Genomic DNA, 19,291 nt, shown 5'->3' on the forward strand with positions numbered 1-19,291 from the left:
CAGCCACTGAGGTTAGCAAGGCTGGGCAGACGGGCACTAGGACCCATTGGAGTTAAGTCCAGGAGAGAGGGAGTAAGCAGCGTGGAGGCTCCAGGCCCAGTGCAGAGTCCAGGCTCCAGGTAAGGTGACGGCTGTGGGTTGCTGGAAGGGGGTGGAGTGGTGCGGGTCAACGGACCCGATGGTCGGAGTCCAGTGGCGGTGTTCACCGGACCCGATGGTCGGAGTCCAGTGGTGGTTGAGTCGGGGTCCGCGGGCGATGCGTAGGTGGTCCCGGTGGGGGGAAGGTCGGCGGGTCGGCGGCGAGATGAATCAGGTGCGTTGCGGTGGCTATGTTGGGGGAGCCCCGGTCCGGCGGCCATGTTGGGTAGGTTGGGTCCGGCGGCCATGTTGGGTAGGTATGGTAGGTATAGTATGGGTGATCGTTGGTCTGCATGGTTGGTCTGCATGGACTCGATGGGTCAAAGGGCCTGTTTCCACACTGTACCTGTAAAGTATAAAGTCCAAAACTAGCCATACTTTATTCTGTGTAGTAAGGAACTGCAGATGCTGGTTTATACCGAAGATAGATACAAAGTGCTGGAGTAACTCAGAGGGGCGGGCAATATATCTGGAGAAAATGAATAGGTGATGGTTTGGGTCGGAACTCTTCTTCAGATAGGGTCTATAGGATTTACTAGGTTTCTGCTACCTGCATCTGATCTCATGTCAACTCCAATTCACCATCACATTATTGACCATGGTAGGGGAAGAAGCACCCCCCCCCCCCCCCCCCCCCCCCCCCCCCCCCCCCCCCCCCCCATGTCTGGAGATATAAGATGGATGACATTTTGGGTGGGAACCCTTCTTCAGACTTGTTTATTCTTTATTCTGTGGTGGCTCCCTCTTTCCAATTGTCAGTCGGGGTGTGTAATGGACTGCCTCGCTCAGTGGATTTGAGTGTTGGCTTGTTTTATCCCTGTGTCTGTGGGATTACTGTAGGGCCATTGACATGCGCTGAGATACACGGATAACCAGCTTCCACGGCGGGGTTTAAAGGATTTTATTCACCATTGTGGAGAAAACGAGAAAGGAAGCAACAGTGTCGAAGCCCCCATTCAGCTGTGAAATTTAATTCAGCCACCGATGTAGAAAATAAGGGTTTGGACCGGGAGAATTATTGAAATCCGTGAACTGTTCCCTTCCAGACATCTTATCGCTACTTGACACTATGCGGATGCTGGAAGCAGGATTTACATATCTCACAGGCTGCGCATTTTGACAGGAACTGTCAGGTTGCGTGTGATTTTGTAGGCTAGAGGACAGCCCGTGTTGGTTGTGGGTAGTTCTAAGCTGGGATGTTAATCTGCTAGCCTGCTGTGTCCTTTTAATACAAACCTCCGCACTTATTCGTTTTTTCAATTTTTTTACATTTTCTTTTAAATTTGTTATAGGAGCAGGATTAGGCCATTCGGCCCCATCAGGCCTACTCCACCATTCAATCATGGCTGATCTATCTTTCCCTCTCAACCCCAGTTGCCCTCCTTCTCCCCATAACCCTTGACCACCATTACCAAGGACCTGAGGCTATGGAGGCCAATGGATATTTTTAAGGCAGAGATTGATAGATTCTTGAATAGTATGGGTGGATGTTTATGTTAAAATGTGTTTTGTGTGTTCAATGCCTTTTTAATTGTATGACTGACTCGGCAAATGAAATTCCTCGTATGTTGCAAAGCATACCTGGCTAATAAAGTATTATTGTATTGTATTGTGTCAGTGGTTATGGGGAGAAGGCAGGAGAAGGATTGAGCGGGAAAGATCGATCAGCCATAATTGAATTATGGAGTAGACTTGATGGGCGGAATGGCCTAATTCTGCTCCTATCACTTATGAATTTATGAATATAAAAATACCCAAAGACTTGGCATTCATGGCTGCCTATGGCATGGAGTCATACAGCAGGGAAATTAGAGAAATCAATGTTCATACATTTCACCCTTCCTGTCCAAATGTCTTTGGACATTGCATGTGTTTAAATTTACTTTAGACTTTAGAGGCTTTGGAGGTACAGCACAGAAATAGGCCCTTCGGCGTATTAAGTACTCGCCAACCAGCGATCACCCCGCAAACTAGTCCTATCCTAAGCACTAAAGACAATTTTCAATTTTTACCAAAACCAATTAACTGCAAACCTGTACATCTTTGCAGCGTGGGAGGAAACCGGAGCACCCGGAGAAAACCCACACAGTCACTGCGAGAACGTACAAACTCCGTACAGACGGCACCCATAGTCAGGATCGAGCCCAGGTCTCTGGTACTGTAAGGCAGCAACTCTACCGTTGCTCCACTGCATGACTTTATAGACAGGAGGTATAAGGGCTAAACGTGGGCAGGTGAGACTAGCATACATGGGCCATCTTTGTCGGCATGGGCAAGTTGGGTCAAGGTGTTTTTTTCCATGCTGTATGACTCTGACTCCAGATGGACTTGGCTACTCCATGGGATGCTGCCATTAGTCCCCAAGATAGAACTAGTGCACACAAGAGATGTAGAAAGTCTCTGGCTGTCTCAACATAAATCCACTTTAGAACCCAGGCTTATTCTGGAGCTTGTCAAAGTCCAGAGGCAATGCCTGTACTCTGGGGACAGCGTGCCTGAGGGCAGCTGAAGAACAGGGCTAGGCATGAGGCTTTTGAAGAAGAAGATAATGTCAGCATCACAGAGAATCATTCCAATGGTGTCCTCAAGTACATCAACCCTGTCCTAAAGCATTTTCTCAGAGTGCCTCTGTACTTAAAAATAAAAACAATTGAGTATTTAAAATACCAGACTTAAAAGCAAAAGAACTTTCAATGGTTTACATGCAAGCATTGCCGCTTAATCTCCAACCCATTCCGACCTTCTGATTTTAGTCCATACTCGCTCCATTTTTATATGACCATGAGATCACGAGTTAAGAGCATTCAATTGTTATATGTCATGACAATGGAATAATGAAATTCTTACTTGCAGCAGCCTGTAAATGCGACACTGTACAGGCAACATTTTTTTTTTAACGCAATAAATTAATAACTGCAATACTGGAGCAAAAAAACTAAGTGCAACCAAAGACTAGGATGGGGTATGAACATGTAATTTTGAAATTTAATGTTGGAAATACAACAGTGTACGTTTGGAGACACAAGGAACTGCAGGTGCCGGTTTACAAAGAAACACCCGAAAAGTAACTCAGCGGGTCAGGCATCATCCCTGGAGAACATGGTTAGGTGACATTTCTGGTCTCGACCCTTCTTCAGACTTGTTTGCAGACACCAGGAACTGCAGATGCTAGTTTACAAAGAAAGACAAAATGTGCTGGAGTAACTCCGTGGATCAGGCACCATCCCTGGAGAACATGGTTTGGTGACGTTTTTGGTCACGACCCTTCTTCAGACTTGTTTGTAGACACCAGGAACTGCAGATGCTGGTTAAGGAAATAAAAACACAAAATTGCTGAAGTAATTGAGCGGACAGGTGACATTTCTGGGAGACATGGTTAGGCATATGGTCAGACACAAGGAACTGCAGATGTTGGTTTACAAAACAAAAACACAAAGTGCTAGATTAACTCGGTGGGTAAAGCAGCATCTCTGGAGGACATGGTTAGGAGACGTTTTGGGTCAGGATCCTTCATCAGACTACTATACAAAACAATATCCCCCAAACAGCAAAACAGTTGCCTGTAAGTGGCACTGGCTGTGACAATATTGTCCACCTTTTCTTTAATAAATCATGGCATGAGATCTTTGACCTCTTACTGCAGAGTTTAATGTCACATCTGAAAGAAGGCGTTGATAATCTTGCCGCACTCCCTCAGTATTGCCCTGCGACTCTCCGCCACAGATGTTCCTTCAAGCTTCTGGAGTAGGAACAGCGAATGCAGCCTTGATTTCCCAATGCTTTCGGCAACAGGATGTGGGAATGGTCATACTAAATTCCCAGGGGAATCCTGGAAGGTTGAAAATCCAAGTAAGGTGTGATACCAAGGGTGGAAGGGAGGATCATAATATTATCCCGGGTATCAGGGGTTACGGGAAGAAGGCAGATCAGCAATGATTGAATGGCGGAGGAGACTTGATAGGCCGAATTCTGCTCTTATAACTTTTAATTTATGAACCTATCTGACTTTCCCCACACTACCAGGTGCGCTCATATATGGTATGATCTACCCAGGTAGGTGACAAAATAAAGTTTTTTCATTGTACCTCGGTACATGTGACAACAATAAACTAATACCAATCTCAAGATTAGGTTTATTATTACAGTTGCTGGTTTACACAAAAGGTCAGAATGTGCTGGAGTAACTCGATGGGTCATGCAGCATCTCTGGAGAAGATGGATCAGTGAGGTTTCAGGTCAGGACCCTTCTTCAGACAGACCAGCGGACAGGTCGCGAGCTGAAACATTACCTATCCATGTTTCCCAGAGATGCTGCCTGACCCACTGAGCATTTTGTATCCTATTGGGTTTATTATTGGTATCTGTACTGAGGTACAGTGAAAAGCTTTTGTTGGTGTGCTATTCAATCAAGTCAGATAAGACTATATATTAATACAATTATGCTTTGCACATACACCAGGTAGAATAAAGGATAAAAATTGTAGTGTGCAGAATAGAGTTTCTCATCATAATAGTGTTACAGTTTAGATTTTATACTTTGGACTTTAGAGATGCAGTGTGGAAACAGGCCCCTCAGTTTACCTAGTCTGCACCAACCAGCAAACCCCAGGTGCTCTGGTTTCCTCCCACACTCCAAATGTACAGATTTTATAGGTTAATTTGGTTCAGTAAGTTGTAAAATTATCCCTAGTGCGTGTAGGTTAGTGTACAGAGAGATCGCTGGGCGGTGCAGATTTAGTGGGCCAAAAGGCCTGTTTCTGTGCTGTATCTCTAAAGTCTAATGGTATTACCCAGGTTCTCTGGAAAACTTTGTGAATTTCTTGTGAGAGCAGTCCCGAGCTACTAACAGTCTCATTTGGACCCTCAGAATATCTTTAATCAGACTTTATCTTGCACTAAACATTATACCCTTTATCCGTACACTGTGGACGGTTTGATTGTTATTATGGTGAGTCTTTCCGCTGACAAGATAGCATACAACAAAAAAGCTTTTCACTGTTCCTTGGTACATGACCGCAAACTAAATTTATTTACAAGGACCATCCTCACAACACGATATTTGATCACACGAGCAATACTAGCCAGATATCTGAAAATGCACCATTTCCTTTCAAGCAAAATTCTATTGTACTTGAAAGCTGGTGGGAATCTAATATTTGCATGATTTTTCGTCCAGTATAGGACTGCACTTTAGTGAGAGAACTGTCACACAGGACCGATTCAGTGATAGATTTCTTCGAGCTGACTTGTTGATAAATTAAGATATTACAATATTAGGTTCCACTCTACAGCCAATGTTGTAATGTCACGACCACGGCAGCCATTTTGTGTAGAGCAACCTCCCACAATAATCAGTAGAACTTTCTGAGACGTGTTGATTTGAGGGTTAATTATAATCTATAATTAAGTGCAAAGTCCAACCATTCCTGCTTCTCTGTGCAATTATACCTTGTGCGGGATCTTTAATGTTTTCCCAAAGAGGGAATACGGGGCCTTGAAGCAAAGACCGAGGGCGATGTTAAGGTAGGGAATTGGGTGTGAGCTGCAGTGGCTGCCGCTAGTGGTGATTAAATTTATTCCCTTCCATATCAAAACCCAGTCGTTTTGCCCCACAGGAGGTAAGGAGATTCCTGACTACCAGCGAAGTTTGAGTGATGAACACGGAATGTAACTAAAGCAGCGGAGCGGCGGCGAGGGCCTTCGTGCAAGAGCGCGTGACGGGACGCTGAGGGCGAGAAAAGGCTCTGACAGCAAGACCCGAGGGGGTGAACATTCTTCTCGCCCATCCTCCTCCAACTCCTCCTGCTCCACTACTGTGCGGGAACCTCTGAGAGACCTGCCGAGCCTGCGGGAAGATCAGCATTTACTGCTGCTGTGTACAAAGTGGCTGGTGTTCGCGCAAACGCGCTGAACGGACGGTACAGAGACAGCCCTGTCGGCCCTGGCTTATCTATGCTGGTTTTCATGCTTCACCGCTGCCTTCTTCTACCACTGCCTCACCTCTCCCCCACACACACACACACACACCGCTACCAACTCCAGGTGCCATCCTCAACTTCACTTTGACTGCATCTGTGCACTCCACTTGCAACTCTCCGGGGAATGGACTGACGGCTGGATGTATGATCTTGTATTTACGGACACTTTTTGTCTTCATGAGTCCAAGGAACATCTTCACGCCTTGCCACTTTGAAAGACCCCCCCTTCCCCTTATTAGCTCTATTTGTTTGAACATGATTTGTCTGTGTCTTATCCCTTCCAGGCCCATCTGTGCAATAAATGTGATGTCAAGAAATGATTCACTTTGCTACCTGAAACTATTTGCTGTTCTATCCATATATGGATTTTTGTTTGGTCAAAAACTCTTACCTTCCCTGACATAAATCTCACTTGAGTGCAGTTTCTTGAATGTACCACCAGTATATAAGGATAAACACTTGAGTCCAGGGCACTGATATTTGCTGGGAAATTATCTGTTGCTGTTCTTCCTCTTTATTTACTTTCTGACAAAAGTTGGCTTTTAAGAACAGCAATTTTGCTTTCTTTATTTTCCCCTCCTTAATTCCAGTTCACTATTTTGCACATCAACCTTAACACGACAATGCCTGAGGGCTTCAGAAAAATGCGATCAAACAAAAGTTTACACCACCCAACATAAGGGGCTTTTTGGACGGATGCCCAAAAGCAAACAGTAAACTGCTGGAGGAACTCAGCGGGTTAAGCGGCATCAGTGGAGGGAAAGGGACAAGAAGACATTTCAGGTCTGAACCCTTCTGTAGACTGAAGCTGTAGATGGGACAATACAGTAGGGAAGAGGGTTTCAGGGGAATATTAAAGAAAGGTGTGAGGAGGTTTAGAGAGGGAACTCCGAAGGTTTGGGCTTGGATGTTTTCAGGAATGGCTGCTAATCGTGGATATGGATATTCCATATGGATAATTGGAAGCCTAGATAATGCGGAGTTATAGGAATGGGGAGATCAAAGAAGAAATGGAGGAAAGCACAAGACGAGCACAATTAAATGAAGAAAATGCTAATTTTAATACATTTCCCAAATAGATTGGTGAGAAAGATCACGTAAATGAGTTTCATGGTGAGATCTGGTTGACTTCCGTCAATTTAGGCCCTTTTATTTATGCTTTAACTGGCATATAGGGGCTGATTTATGTGTAGCGATGGGAAGCAATTGGAGCATGGGTATCAAGGTTGAAATGCCATGTTCAGGTCATACGAACGGTGACTTAAGTCTGCACTTGGGAGCATTGTGCGCAGTTCTGGATGCCATGTTATAGGAAGGGTGTGTTAAACTAGAGAGGGTGCAGAGTAAGTATTCACAGGGGAGATTGTTTCCCCTTGAATGAAGGAGGCTGAGGTGTGACTTTAAAAAAGGTTTGTATAATTAGGAGGGATTGAGATAGGCACAGTTTTCATTTCCCCCGGGTAGGTAAATTGACGGCACAGGTTAAGGTGAAAGAGGAAAAATATAAAGTGGATCATAAGATCACGTTTCTCACATAGAGTGTAGTGGGTATATGGAACAAGCCGGCAGAGGATGGCAAAGAGCAGGTACATTTACAACCTGTGCAAGACATTTGGACAGGTTCATGGATATGAAAGGTTTAGATAGATAGCGGTCAAATTCAGGTAGGTAGGATAGTATGGGTAGCATGGAACCGGAGGGTACTGTTTTTCTGCTGTGCAACACCATGAATGTATGTTAAATATGTTACCACACTGGATGCCAACTCACTGTAGGCCTTGCCTCCTTGCCTTACGGAAAGTGGGTTGGCAATTGGTATTCCTTACATCAGCCATGGATTGCAACACATATTCACCACCCTATCCCCCTCCTGCATTTGTGTTTTCCAGGCCAATCCATGTTGTCTGGTCCTTTGCAGCATCCAGCAGAGGGAGGGAATGGCTCCCAGCTCCGAATCCTTCCCAACATTTGATCCATCAAACAGTTGCAGCACTCACATTACTTTGCCATACAACCATTGTGCAGCTCACAAATCAAAGCCATTTCCTTTGAGCTCCCCTGTTCCAGGGTAATGCATCCACTTCCTTATTTCTAGCAAGTTAAATCAGTTAGACGCAAAGTGCTGGAGTAACTCAGCGGGTCATACAGCATCCCTGGGGAACATGGGTAGGTGACGTTTCAGGTCGGGACCCGTCTTGAGGTGAAATGTCTTCTGAAGAATGAAGAAAAGTCCTGACCTGAAACGTCAGCTATCCATGTTCTCCAGAGATGTTGCCTGACCTGATAAGTTACTCCATCACTGTCTTTTTGTCCAAATATTGCCCGTTGAAGTAAAATTAGTGAGGAAAACATTGAAAAAAACAATCTAAACATGGGTTTGAAAGGGGTCCTAGATACCAACATCAACCTTAAACATTGGCTTGTATTTTCCATTGAAAACAAAGGAAAACTGCTTATGGTGCAAAACCTTTGCATTTTCTCTCTGTGTAAATGCCAGAGAATTTAGCTTAATTTTGTAAAAAGGGGTGACGTTTCGGGTTGGGATTAGGTCTGTCTGAAGTCAGTCTGAGGAAGGGTCCCGACCTGAAACGTCACCCATCCTTTTTCTCCAGAGTTGCTGCCTGACCCGCATAGTTACTCCAACACTTTGTGTCTATCTTCAGTATAAACCAGCATCTGCAGTTCCTTTCTACACAAGTTAAATCAATTTCTGGGTGTTAAATTCGGACACATTACTGCATCTCTTTCTACTCCTTTAAAAAGCTGTTGTCTTGCTAATAATGCCTTATGTGACTCGGTGTCAACATTTTGATTGTTAACGATGCTATGAAACGCTTGATGTATTTTTCATCTTGCGAGGCACTTTACGAATACAAGTTGTTATTAATTGTGACAGATCCTTGATTGGTGCTTGCTTCTCACAGGGTGTGTGGGGGGGAAGATGAGAAAGGAAAAGGGTGCTGTGAGATGTTAGATTTTGAATCCTAAATCAAATAAAAAGCAACGTATGAAATTATGTAATTTACTTTGGGTTAGTTTATTCTGAAATGCAATTTAAGATTTATTAATGCTTCGATCAAGAATAGCTGGGCTGGCTGACTATGCTGGTTTAACCCTGCATGGGGAATTGAGATAACGGAGGTGATGGGAGGAGACCAATAATGCCAAATTATTCAATAGGAAAGATAATGACAATGTGTCGATAGATTTCCTGTTAATAACGTGATTAATATGTCAAATAGTTTCAGGAATGAACGAGACAAAGAGGGTGCTATTGTGTGTTTTAGACAACATTCCACACTCCACATTCATCAAAAAGACTATTATATTGTGATTAGCTTGTTGTTTGGATAAGCTTGCTCTTTGGAGTTGTCTGTGCCATTTCCTGCATTACCATAATAGCTATACAAAAGTATTTCACTGGCTCTTTCTAAAAGCAATGTTTTTAGTTTAATTTGGAGATGCACCTTGAAACAGGCCCTTCGTCCCACCAAGTTCACGCCAACTAACGATCACCCCTAGTTCTATGTTCCCTTCATTAGGGACAATTTACAAAGCCAATTAACCTACAACCCTGAACATGTTTGGAATATGGGAGGAAGCAGAAGCACCTGGAGAACACCCGCTTGTTTAGATTCATTTAGTTTAGTGCAGGGATACACCGTGAAACTGGCCTTTTGCCCCACTGTGTGCACGACAACCAACAATCACCCGTTCACATTAGTTCAATGTCCTGCACACTCGGGGAATTTACAATAGCCAATTAACCTACAAAGTTGCACGTCTGTGGAGTGTGGGAGGAAAGCGGAGCACCCGGAGAAAACCATGCAGTCACAGGGAGAATGTGCAAACTCCGCAAAGACAGCACCCGTAATCAGGATCGAACCAGGGTCTATGCGGCTGTGAGGCAGCAATTGTACCAGATGTGAAAGGCGCATTGTCAGTGGAAATCCTTCTGCTCTTTTGCCCTCACATTTACCTCAACTTCAAATTTATTTCTAGAGCATCTGGCTCCATGCAACCTTTCTGACTTTCAAATCTCATCATCTCTCTGGTGGCCTGTATCTTGTTCCCCAGGCTTTCGTATGGTTCACTGCTTGTTATCTAAATCATATGCCTCTCAGCCCTTGCATACTAAATGTTGCAGCTAACCTCATTAATCTGCCTGGTGGGATGATTCAAAAATGTTGAGTTTTTTTTTGTATCGGCCACGATCCTGTTGCAAGCAATGACTCAAGGGGGTGATTTGTATATTTCTATTCCTATTTCATATGATGACACAACATGCTGGAGTAACTCAGCAGGTCAGGCAGCATCTGTGGTCATGGATGGGCGACATTTTGGATCAAGGCCCTTCCTCAATCTGATCTGAAACAAAGTTCTGGAGTAACTCAGCGGGTCAGGGTCTGATGAAGGGTCCCGACCCGAAACGTCACCTGTCAATGATCTTTCGAGGTGCTGACTGACCTGCTGAGTTACTCCTGCACTTTGTGCCATTTTGTGTATTAACCAGCATCTGCAGTTCCTAGTTTCAACATCTCCCTATTTCAATTCATGCACAGTGGCAGAGTGGTAGAACTGCTGCCTTACAGCACTGTACGGACTTTGTCCATTCTTGACTGTGACCACATGGGTTTTTTCCGGTTGCTCCTGTTTCCTCCCACACTCCAAAGCTATACAGGTTAATTGGACTCTGTAAAATTGCCCCAAGTGTGCAAGGAGTGGGTGAGAAATTGGGAGAACATAGAATTAATGTGACCGGGTGGTCGATGGTCGATGTCGACTCAGTGGGCCAAAGGGCCTGTTTCCATGCTGTGTCTTTCAATCAGTACAATTTAGGGAGATGCTCAATTTTATGAACACTATGTGTTTCTTTCCCTCTCAAGAGTTACTGTAAGCAGGGATAAGGAATCAATCTCTGAATTCCTGAAGTCGCCGGACACTCCTGACAAATTGACATGCTCCAATTATTTTTATGAATGAGTCAGCAGTCACGGAGTTTGCAAATGAAACCAGTCAAACGACAGGATGCCCACTGCCAGATCAGTCCCCACTCAAAATCAATTTAATTATTTTGGGCAATAATGAACTTTTTCTCTCAGTTCATGTTGCAAACACCGCTAATTAGTGATCAGTGAACAAACATTGGCATCGTTATAAGACACAAAGGGCTGGAATAGAGCAACAGTGTAGTTGCTGCCTCACGGGCCAGAGACCCGGGTTCGATCCTGACCTTGGATGAGCTATCCAGAGTTTGTAGTTCTCCCTGTGACCACGTGGATTTTCTCCCGGTGGTATTGGTTTCCTCCCACAATACAAAGACGTGCAGCTTTGTAGGCTAATTGCATTCTGTAAATTGTCACTAATGTGTCGATAAACTATAGAGTACAGATGATCGCTGGACGTCGTGGACTTGGTGGGCCAAAGGGCCTGTTTCCATGCTGTATCTCCAAAAATACATTCATAAGTTCTAGAACATGAATTAGGTCATTCAGCCCATCAAGTCTATCTCGCCATTCACAAAATCGCAGTGGACCTGGGTGTAAGTGAATGCATTTCAGGGTTAAAATTCCAGTAGAGGTGTCAATAATTTGAGGACTTAAATTTTAAGAAAAGGATAAGAGTTAAAGGAATTTGTGGGGGGGAAAAATCTGCAGACATCCCTGTCTTTGAGTTAAGAGATACAGCATGCAAACCGGCCGTTTCGCCCACTGAGTCCATGCCGACCATCAATCACCCGCTCACACTAGTTCTGTGTTATCCCACATCACATTCACTCCCTACACAGTCGGGCAAATTACAGAGTCCAATTAACATGCCAACCTGCATGCCTTTAGGATGTGGGAGGAAACATCCTGGACACCATTTGGATGAGAACATACATGGCATGATTAGCAAGTTTGCAGGTGACAATAAAGTGGGTGGTATTGTAGATAGTCGACAATTGCAGCAGGATCTTGATCGGTTGGGCAGGTGGGGTGAGGAATGGATGATGGAATTTAATACAAAGAAATGTGAGGTGTTGCATTTTGGGAGCACTGACATGAGTCGGGCCTACACTGTGAGTGGTAGGGATCTGGGGAGTGGTGGAACAGAGAGATCTAGAAGTGCAAGGACATAGTTCATTTAAAGTGGCATCACAGGTTGATTGGGGAGTCAAAAAGGCTTTTGGCACATTGGTCATCAGTTAGAGTATTTAGTATGGAAGTTGGGAGGTCATGATGCAGTTGGGTAAGATGATGGTGAGGCCGCATTTAGAGTATGGTGTTTAGTTTTGGGCATCATGCTGTAGGAAAGATGTTGTCAAGCTAGAAAGGGCGCAGAAAATATTTATGAGGATTTTGCCAGGAGGGTCTTTGCTATAGGGATATGCTGAGCAGGTTAGGACTCTATTCCTTGGATTGCATGAGGATGAGGGGTGATCTTAGATTCATACAAAATCATGAGAGGAATAGATCAGGTAGACACACACAGTCTCTTGTCTAGTGTGTGGGAATCAAGAACCATAGGACATAGATGTGAGGTGAGGGGGAAATATTAAGTAGGAACCAGAGGGGTATTTTTTTCACGTAAAGCTGCCAGATGGAATTTGTACGTTCTCCCTTGTGGGACCTCATGGGGTTTTTCCGGGTGCTCCGGTTTCCTCCCACATTCCAAATATGGCCAGGTATGTAGGTTAATTGGCTTTGGCCAAAATTGTAAATTGTTCCCTACGTGTAGGATAGTGCTAGTGTACGGGATGATCACTGGTCGGCGCGGTGATCACTCGGTGGGCTGAAGCGCCTGATTCCACGCTGTATGCAAAATGTTTAAAATCTAAAGTCAAATCAGATCTCTGCTTTTAAAATACCCAATAACCTGACCTCCACAGCCGTCTGTGGCAATGAATTCCATAGATTCACCACCCTCTGGCTAAAGAAATCCCTCCTCATCTATGATGGAAAGGTACGTCCTGATGGAAATTGTAAATTATCCCTCGTGTGTGCGATAGTGCTAATAAATGGGGTGATCGCTGGTTGGTGCGGACTCGGGCAAAAGGGCCTGTTCCACGCTGCATTGCTAAATGTCTAAATAAAGTTTAATTTAAGAAATATGTAAACAAACACCTTTGATAATAAGGGATTGAAGAGTTTAGATATGGGACATGGTATATGTACAGGGGGATACATCATGCCCAAGTTGGACACGGTGGAGTAAAGTGCCTGTTTCCTTGCTGTATAATTCTATGACTTTACAACTATTTGCTCATGGTTCTGTGCCTTAAGATTGGCTTGATAAATGCTTGCATGGAATGGAATTAAACAGCCTGATTCTGGAATCAATAATTTGCATCCATTTCTTGATTCACTAAAGAGATAATTTGGAAAACAGGAAAAGGTTTTGTTATGTGACATTTTGTGAATTGATAAAAATGAATGAAATGTGTTATAGGTGTTTTTGGTACAGTGTATTCCAATGGGAACATCCTATTTGTTAAATGAATGAATCACTAAAGGCTCTTACTGCAATGATCCAATGGCGTTGGAGTGAAAATTCCTCACTGGAACTTAATAAATAAGGAAACACTTGGAATTTCTTCCAATGTCTTGTGAAACATTTTACCGTCAATGAAGTACCTTTGACACTCTAGATAGACAAAAAGCTGGAGTCACCCATTTCTTCCTCTCCAGAGATGTTGAGTGTCTGAGGAAGGATCTCAACCCAAAACGTCACGCAGTTTACTCCAGCATTTTGTGTCTACGGTTTAAACCAGCATCTGCAGTTCCTTCCTATACCTTTGAAGCTCTACTGGATCTCCCAGTTGTGAACCATTTTATATCCCTTTCCCATTCCCATACTGACCTTTATGTCCTGGGCCTCCTCCATTGCTAGAGTGAAGCCACGTGCAAATTGGAGAAACAGCACTTCATATTTGGGTAGCTTATACCACAGCAGTAACGTTGAATTCTCTAATTTTAAGTAACTTCTACATACACTCCCCTCCCCCTCCACTCGCTCTTCCCAACCCCTTGCCCCCTTCCTCCACAAAGTTAACCAGTTCCACAGTTTCTCAACTATGTATCCCTCTTGGGATCGCACCACCGCTAACCAACAATCGGCCTGTCAGGGAAGCTCCTTGCTTGAGGTCATCTGTTGCTGTCCCTGATTTTTTTTCTTGTTTTAATTTGTCCCCCTGATTTGATTCTTGTAAACCTCATCTAGACCTCTCCAAAGCCCACACATCCTCCCTCAGATATGGATCTACGTCCAGATAAAAGTCTCTTAAATCAGAAGAAACGAACTTGGAAGCAGATTAAACACCTCTCAACCGTTCGAGGAACCATTGACAGTGAAACATTCTTTATTTATGGTGCATGTACGATTTATTTCTTCATAATTGTGACTGGGAATCAACTCTCCACACATGCAATTCATACTCATGCTTTAGATTTAAGACATGCAGTGATAAACGGCCCACCGGGTCCGTGCCGACCAGTGATCACCCTACACACTAGGGGCAATTTACAATTTTACCAAAGCCAATCAACCTACAAACCTGTATGTCTTTAGAGTGCGGGAGGAAACTGGAGCACCAAGAGGAAACCCATGTGTTCATGCAAACTCTGTACAGACACTGCCTGTAATCAGGATCAGACCCAGGTCTCTGGCGCAGTGAGGCAGCAACTCTTAACGCTGTGCCACTGGATTTTATTTTGCACTGAACGTTATTCCCTTTATCATGCATCTGTATACGGTGGACGGTTCGATTGGAATCTTGTTTGGTCTTTCCACCGACTGTTCCACTGAGTGGTTAGCAGGCAACAAAAAAGCTTTCCACTGTACTTCAGTACATGTGACAATAAACTAGACTGTATATTGTACCGCACAGATTATTTCATTACACATATCCAATTAACTATCCACACCAGAAATGAGTTAACACCTTCAGATGGAGGTGCCAAAGCAGTCTAACTCAACTTCATTGCTTCTGCTCTTCTGCTAGTTAGACAGCAGAGAATGAAACACATCATGCTGGGTTTCCAGTAACATTTTTGATGTGGTTACTCAAACCGTACACTTTCTGGAGAGGGAATTCATCTCAATAAACTGTTCTATTCCATTGTCAAGGGTGGTACGGTGATGCAGCGGTAGAGTTGCTGCCTTACAGCACCAGCGACCCAGGTTTGATCCTGACTATGGGTGCTGTCTGTAGGTAGTTTGTACACCACCCCCCCCCCATATGACTGCATGGGTTTACCCCGGGTTCTCCAGTTTCTACCCACACTCCAAAGACGTGCAGGTTTGTAGGTTACTATCTTAGGTACAGTTATGAATTGTCCCTAGTGTGTAGGCTGTGGGAGGCACCGCGAAGGAACAAAGGTGGACGGCGAGGTGAGGGACTTGGCATCCAAGAAAGGAGATGGCTGGAGGCCCACAACAGCCTGTGACTCGCCTGGAACAGGCACCGCTCATGAGCACTGGAGCGTGGACCTTTGCGGAGTCAGGGGACATGGGGAGAAGGCAGGAATGGGGTACTGATTGGGGATGATCAGCCATGATCACATTGAACTGGCTCGAAGGGCCGAATGGCCTACTCCTGCACCCATTGTCTATTGGCTATTGACTTTGAAAATGGTGCCAAAACATGGCCCCTCTTGCATGCGGGCTCAGTAGACTATTTATGTGTTATTGCTAATCGAGAATCAGGGGTATGGCATTGTTTGTGAGGAAAATAATTTCACTTAGCACTTTGCACACGTGACAATATAGGCACCATTGAAGTATGGAGGATAGTGCTGGTCGCTATCACTGATTGCTGGACTCGGGCCAGAGAGCCAGTTTCCTTGCTGCATGTCTAAAATCTAACGTTTTGTGGGGATCAAGAATAAATGTCCCTCGGCCCTTACTAATTCAGGCCACTGGTGAGGATTACCATCAATAGAATGATGCATGCTTTTTAAAACAAACTAGACTGAAGGATTCCACAGTTAATTCTTACAATGTTGGTTACAGTACCTAATAAAAAATAAGTGTATAGTACCGATCAGTCCAATTGGTTTTAATCAGTTGAGAAATTGGTGTTAAAATCTGATTTTTGGAAGACAACATTAAAGAGGGTGTTTTACACACTCTTGCCAGCCAATTGGCCTTGATTGTTTGTCTGAAGAAGGGTTTTGACCCGAAACATCACCCATTCCTTTTCTCCAGAGATGCTCCTACAGAATTACTCCAGCAGAATTACTCCAGCTTTTTGTGTCTATCGTCAGCCTTTATTGTTCGCTTGGCTCCTGATTTAATTAGATGCTTGCATGACTAAGGATATGGAGATTCTGTGTGGCATCAGCATGTTGGTTTGGTTCACTGCGGCCCCGGTTTGCTTTGTGGGCCAGAGGTAGGGAGGGGTTGGTCAGGACGGAGTGCATTGTTCCACATGCAAGTGAAATGGGGTCACAGAGTAATGATCTGACAGGACGTGGTTTAATTAGGTGCAAACGTGGCCTCTAGCTAATCTCGTTGGGGTTGTGTTAATCCTTTGTCTGCCTGCCTCATTCCACAGAAAGGTTATGGACATGTGGAATCTCTGGAATTTGACCCGGTCTGTCTGCTTGGTTCACTTTCATCCAGTCCACAGCCTGTTTATCGTTGTAGGCTCACATGCACACTACACTACACTAGGCTACACTAAACTAGACTAGACTAAACTGCAAATAGACTCAAAATGATGGAGTAACTCAGCGGGTCAGGCAGCATCACTGGAGAGAAGGAATGTGTGACGTTTGCAATGTCTGAAGAAGGGTCTCGACCCGAAATGTCACCCAATCCCTGACTCCAGAGATGCTGCCTGTCCCGCTGAGTTACTTCAGCATTTTGTGTCTATCTTTGGTTTAAATCAGCATCTGCAGTTCCTTCCGAGACTATACAGCACACACACAGCCATACACTACACCAGATTAAACTAGACTAGACTACACACATACACAACACACTACACTAGTGTCTGAAAAAAAGGTTTCAACCCAAAACGTCGCCTGTTCCTTTTCTCCAGAGATGCTGCCTGACCCACTGAGTTACTCACGCACTTTGTGTCTGGCTTCAGTATAAACCAGAATCCGCAGTTCCTTCCTATACTTCACTAGACACACACTCTGGAGGACCGGGCTTTCTATCCTCCAGGTTTGTCCTGCCATGGACTTAGTGGGCCGAAGGGCCCATTTCCACACTTGTATCTCTAAAACTAAAGATGCTGTCTGACCCCTTGAGTTGCTCTGGCACTTTGTGTTATTTGTGAGATTTCCCACAGAGAGTGGTGAATCTCTGGAACTCTCTGCCACAGAGGGTAGTTGAGGCCAGTTCATTGGCTATATTTAAGAGGGAGTTAGATGTGGCCCTTGGGGATTAGGGGGTATGGAGAGAAGGCAGGTACGGGATACTGAGTTGGATGATCAGCCATGATCATATTGAATGGCGGTGCAGGCTCGAAGGGCCGAATGGCCTACTCCTGCACCTAATTTCTATGTTTCTATGTTTCTATCCTTAAGTAGATTTATTCAGCAATGGCCTTAAATGGGGATGGTTTGGTCAGGTTGAGTGTTATTCAAAGGTTTAGCTAATCTATTTCTAATGCTGTTCTGCTGTAAATCCATTTATAATTGCTGTCACGGTGGTTGTATGTGAAAATGAACAGTTGGTATACTTTTCTTTAATTATTCCTGACATTTTGCTTCCCATTGCGTCTTGTCCCCGCAGAGCTGTACACACAAACCACGGTCGGTCGGCGCATGTGTGAAGTGTTATGACCTCTGTGGTACTCAGTACAAAATCCAAATAAATAATTAACTGTTGCAACTGAAGTGTTGTCAGTGCGGGCGCGGTCCATTTTTGGTCTTTGGTCTTTTTACAGCGCAGACAGGAACTGTTGTTCGAGAGGATAAGCTATATGGAGAGGTTGAGCAGGCTGGGACTCTATTCCTTGGAGCGCAGGAGGATGGAAACATAGATATAGAAAATAGGTGCAGTAGTAGGCCATTTAGCACTTCGAGCTAGCACCGCCATTCAATATGAACATGGCTGATCATCCAAAATCAATACCCCCGTTCCTGCTTTCTCCCCATATCCCCGAAGAGCTAAATCTAACTCTCTCTTGAATACATACAAAGGACGAGGGAAAATCTCATAGAGGTGAACAAAATCATGAGAGCAAAATCATAGATCAGGTAAGCGTACAGAGTTACTTGCCCAGAGTATGGGAATCGCGAGCTGGAGGACATGGGATTAAGGTGAGGGGGGAAAGATTTAATTGGAACCTGAGGGGTTATGTTTTCACAAAAATAGTGCTGGGTGTATGGAATGAGCTGCCAGGGGAGATAGTTGAGGCAGATACTATTGCAACGTTTAAGACACATTTATACAGGTACATGGATAGTATAGGTTTAGAGTGATATGGGTCAAATGGAGGCAGGTGGGACCTGTGTGGATGGGATATATTGGTTGATGTGGGCAAGCTGGGCCAAAGGGCCTGTTTCCACACTTTATGGCTTTAGGACTCTAGGATGTACTCTAAATTTGAAAGACTTGCTCTTTGCATTTCTGGCCACTGTTAAATTAACTAGTGCGAGACCTGAGATTAGTTTAGTTTATTACTGTCACGTCTACCATGGTACAGTGAAAAGCTTTTATGCTGTGCAATATTCAGTCAGCAGACTGACAGATACCAAGCCATCCACAGTTTACAGGTGATGGGTAAAGCGTATAATGTTTAGTGGAAGATAATGCCCAGTAAAGTCTGATTAAAGATAGTTTGAAGGTAACCTATGAATTAGATGGTAGGTCATGGATTGCTCTCTAGTTGTTGATAGGATGGTTTGGTTTCCTGATAACAGCTAGGAAGAAACTGTCTCTGAATCTGGAGGTGTGCTTTTTCACTATCCTGTACCTCTTGCCTGATGGGAGAGGGGAGAAGAGGGAGTGACCGGCGTGAGACTAGTCCTTGATTATGCTGGTGACCTTGCCGAGGCAGCGTGAAGTGTAGATGGAATCAATGGAAGGAAAGGAGGTTGGTTTGCCTGATGGTTTGGGCTACGTCCACAACTCTCTGCAATTTCTAGCGGTCTTGGATGGAAGTGTTCTCAAACCATGCTGTGATGCAATCCGATAAAATGCTTTCTATCGGGGGTGACTCTGGAATAGGTTGCATT

At 44.4% G+C, this 19,291-nt stretch overlaps 1 protein-coding gene across 6 annotated transcripts in view; it reads left to right on the forward strand.

The window, feature by feature from the left end:
• LOC129701505 (protocadherin-1-like) overlaps nucleotides 1-19,291 on the forward strand; it is a 350,556-nt gene that overhangs the window by 38,754 nt on the left and 292,511 nt on the right. Inside the window, exon 3 of one of the 6 annotated variants that reach the window (XM_055642738.1) lies at nucleotides 5,754-13,441. The exons of the other annotated variants lie outside the window; for them this stretch is intronic. Coding sequence (XP_055498713.1) covers nucleotides 5,754-5,789 — 36 coding nt within the window. The 3' untranslated portion in view covers nucleotides 5,790-13,441. Of the gene's footprint in view, nucleotides 1-5,753; nucleotides 13,442-19,291 lie in introns of those variants that run through there. 6 annotated transcript variants of the gene reach the window in all.

This window comes from Leucoraja erinacea, chromosome 11 (assembly GCF_028641065.1).
Source record: "Leucoraja erinacea ecotype New England chromosome 11, Leri_hhj_1, whole genome shotgun sequence".
Lineage (NCBI taxonomy): Eukaryota > Metazoa > Chordata > Chondrichthyes > Rajiformes > Rajidae > Leucoraja > Leucoraja erinaceus.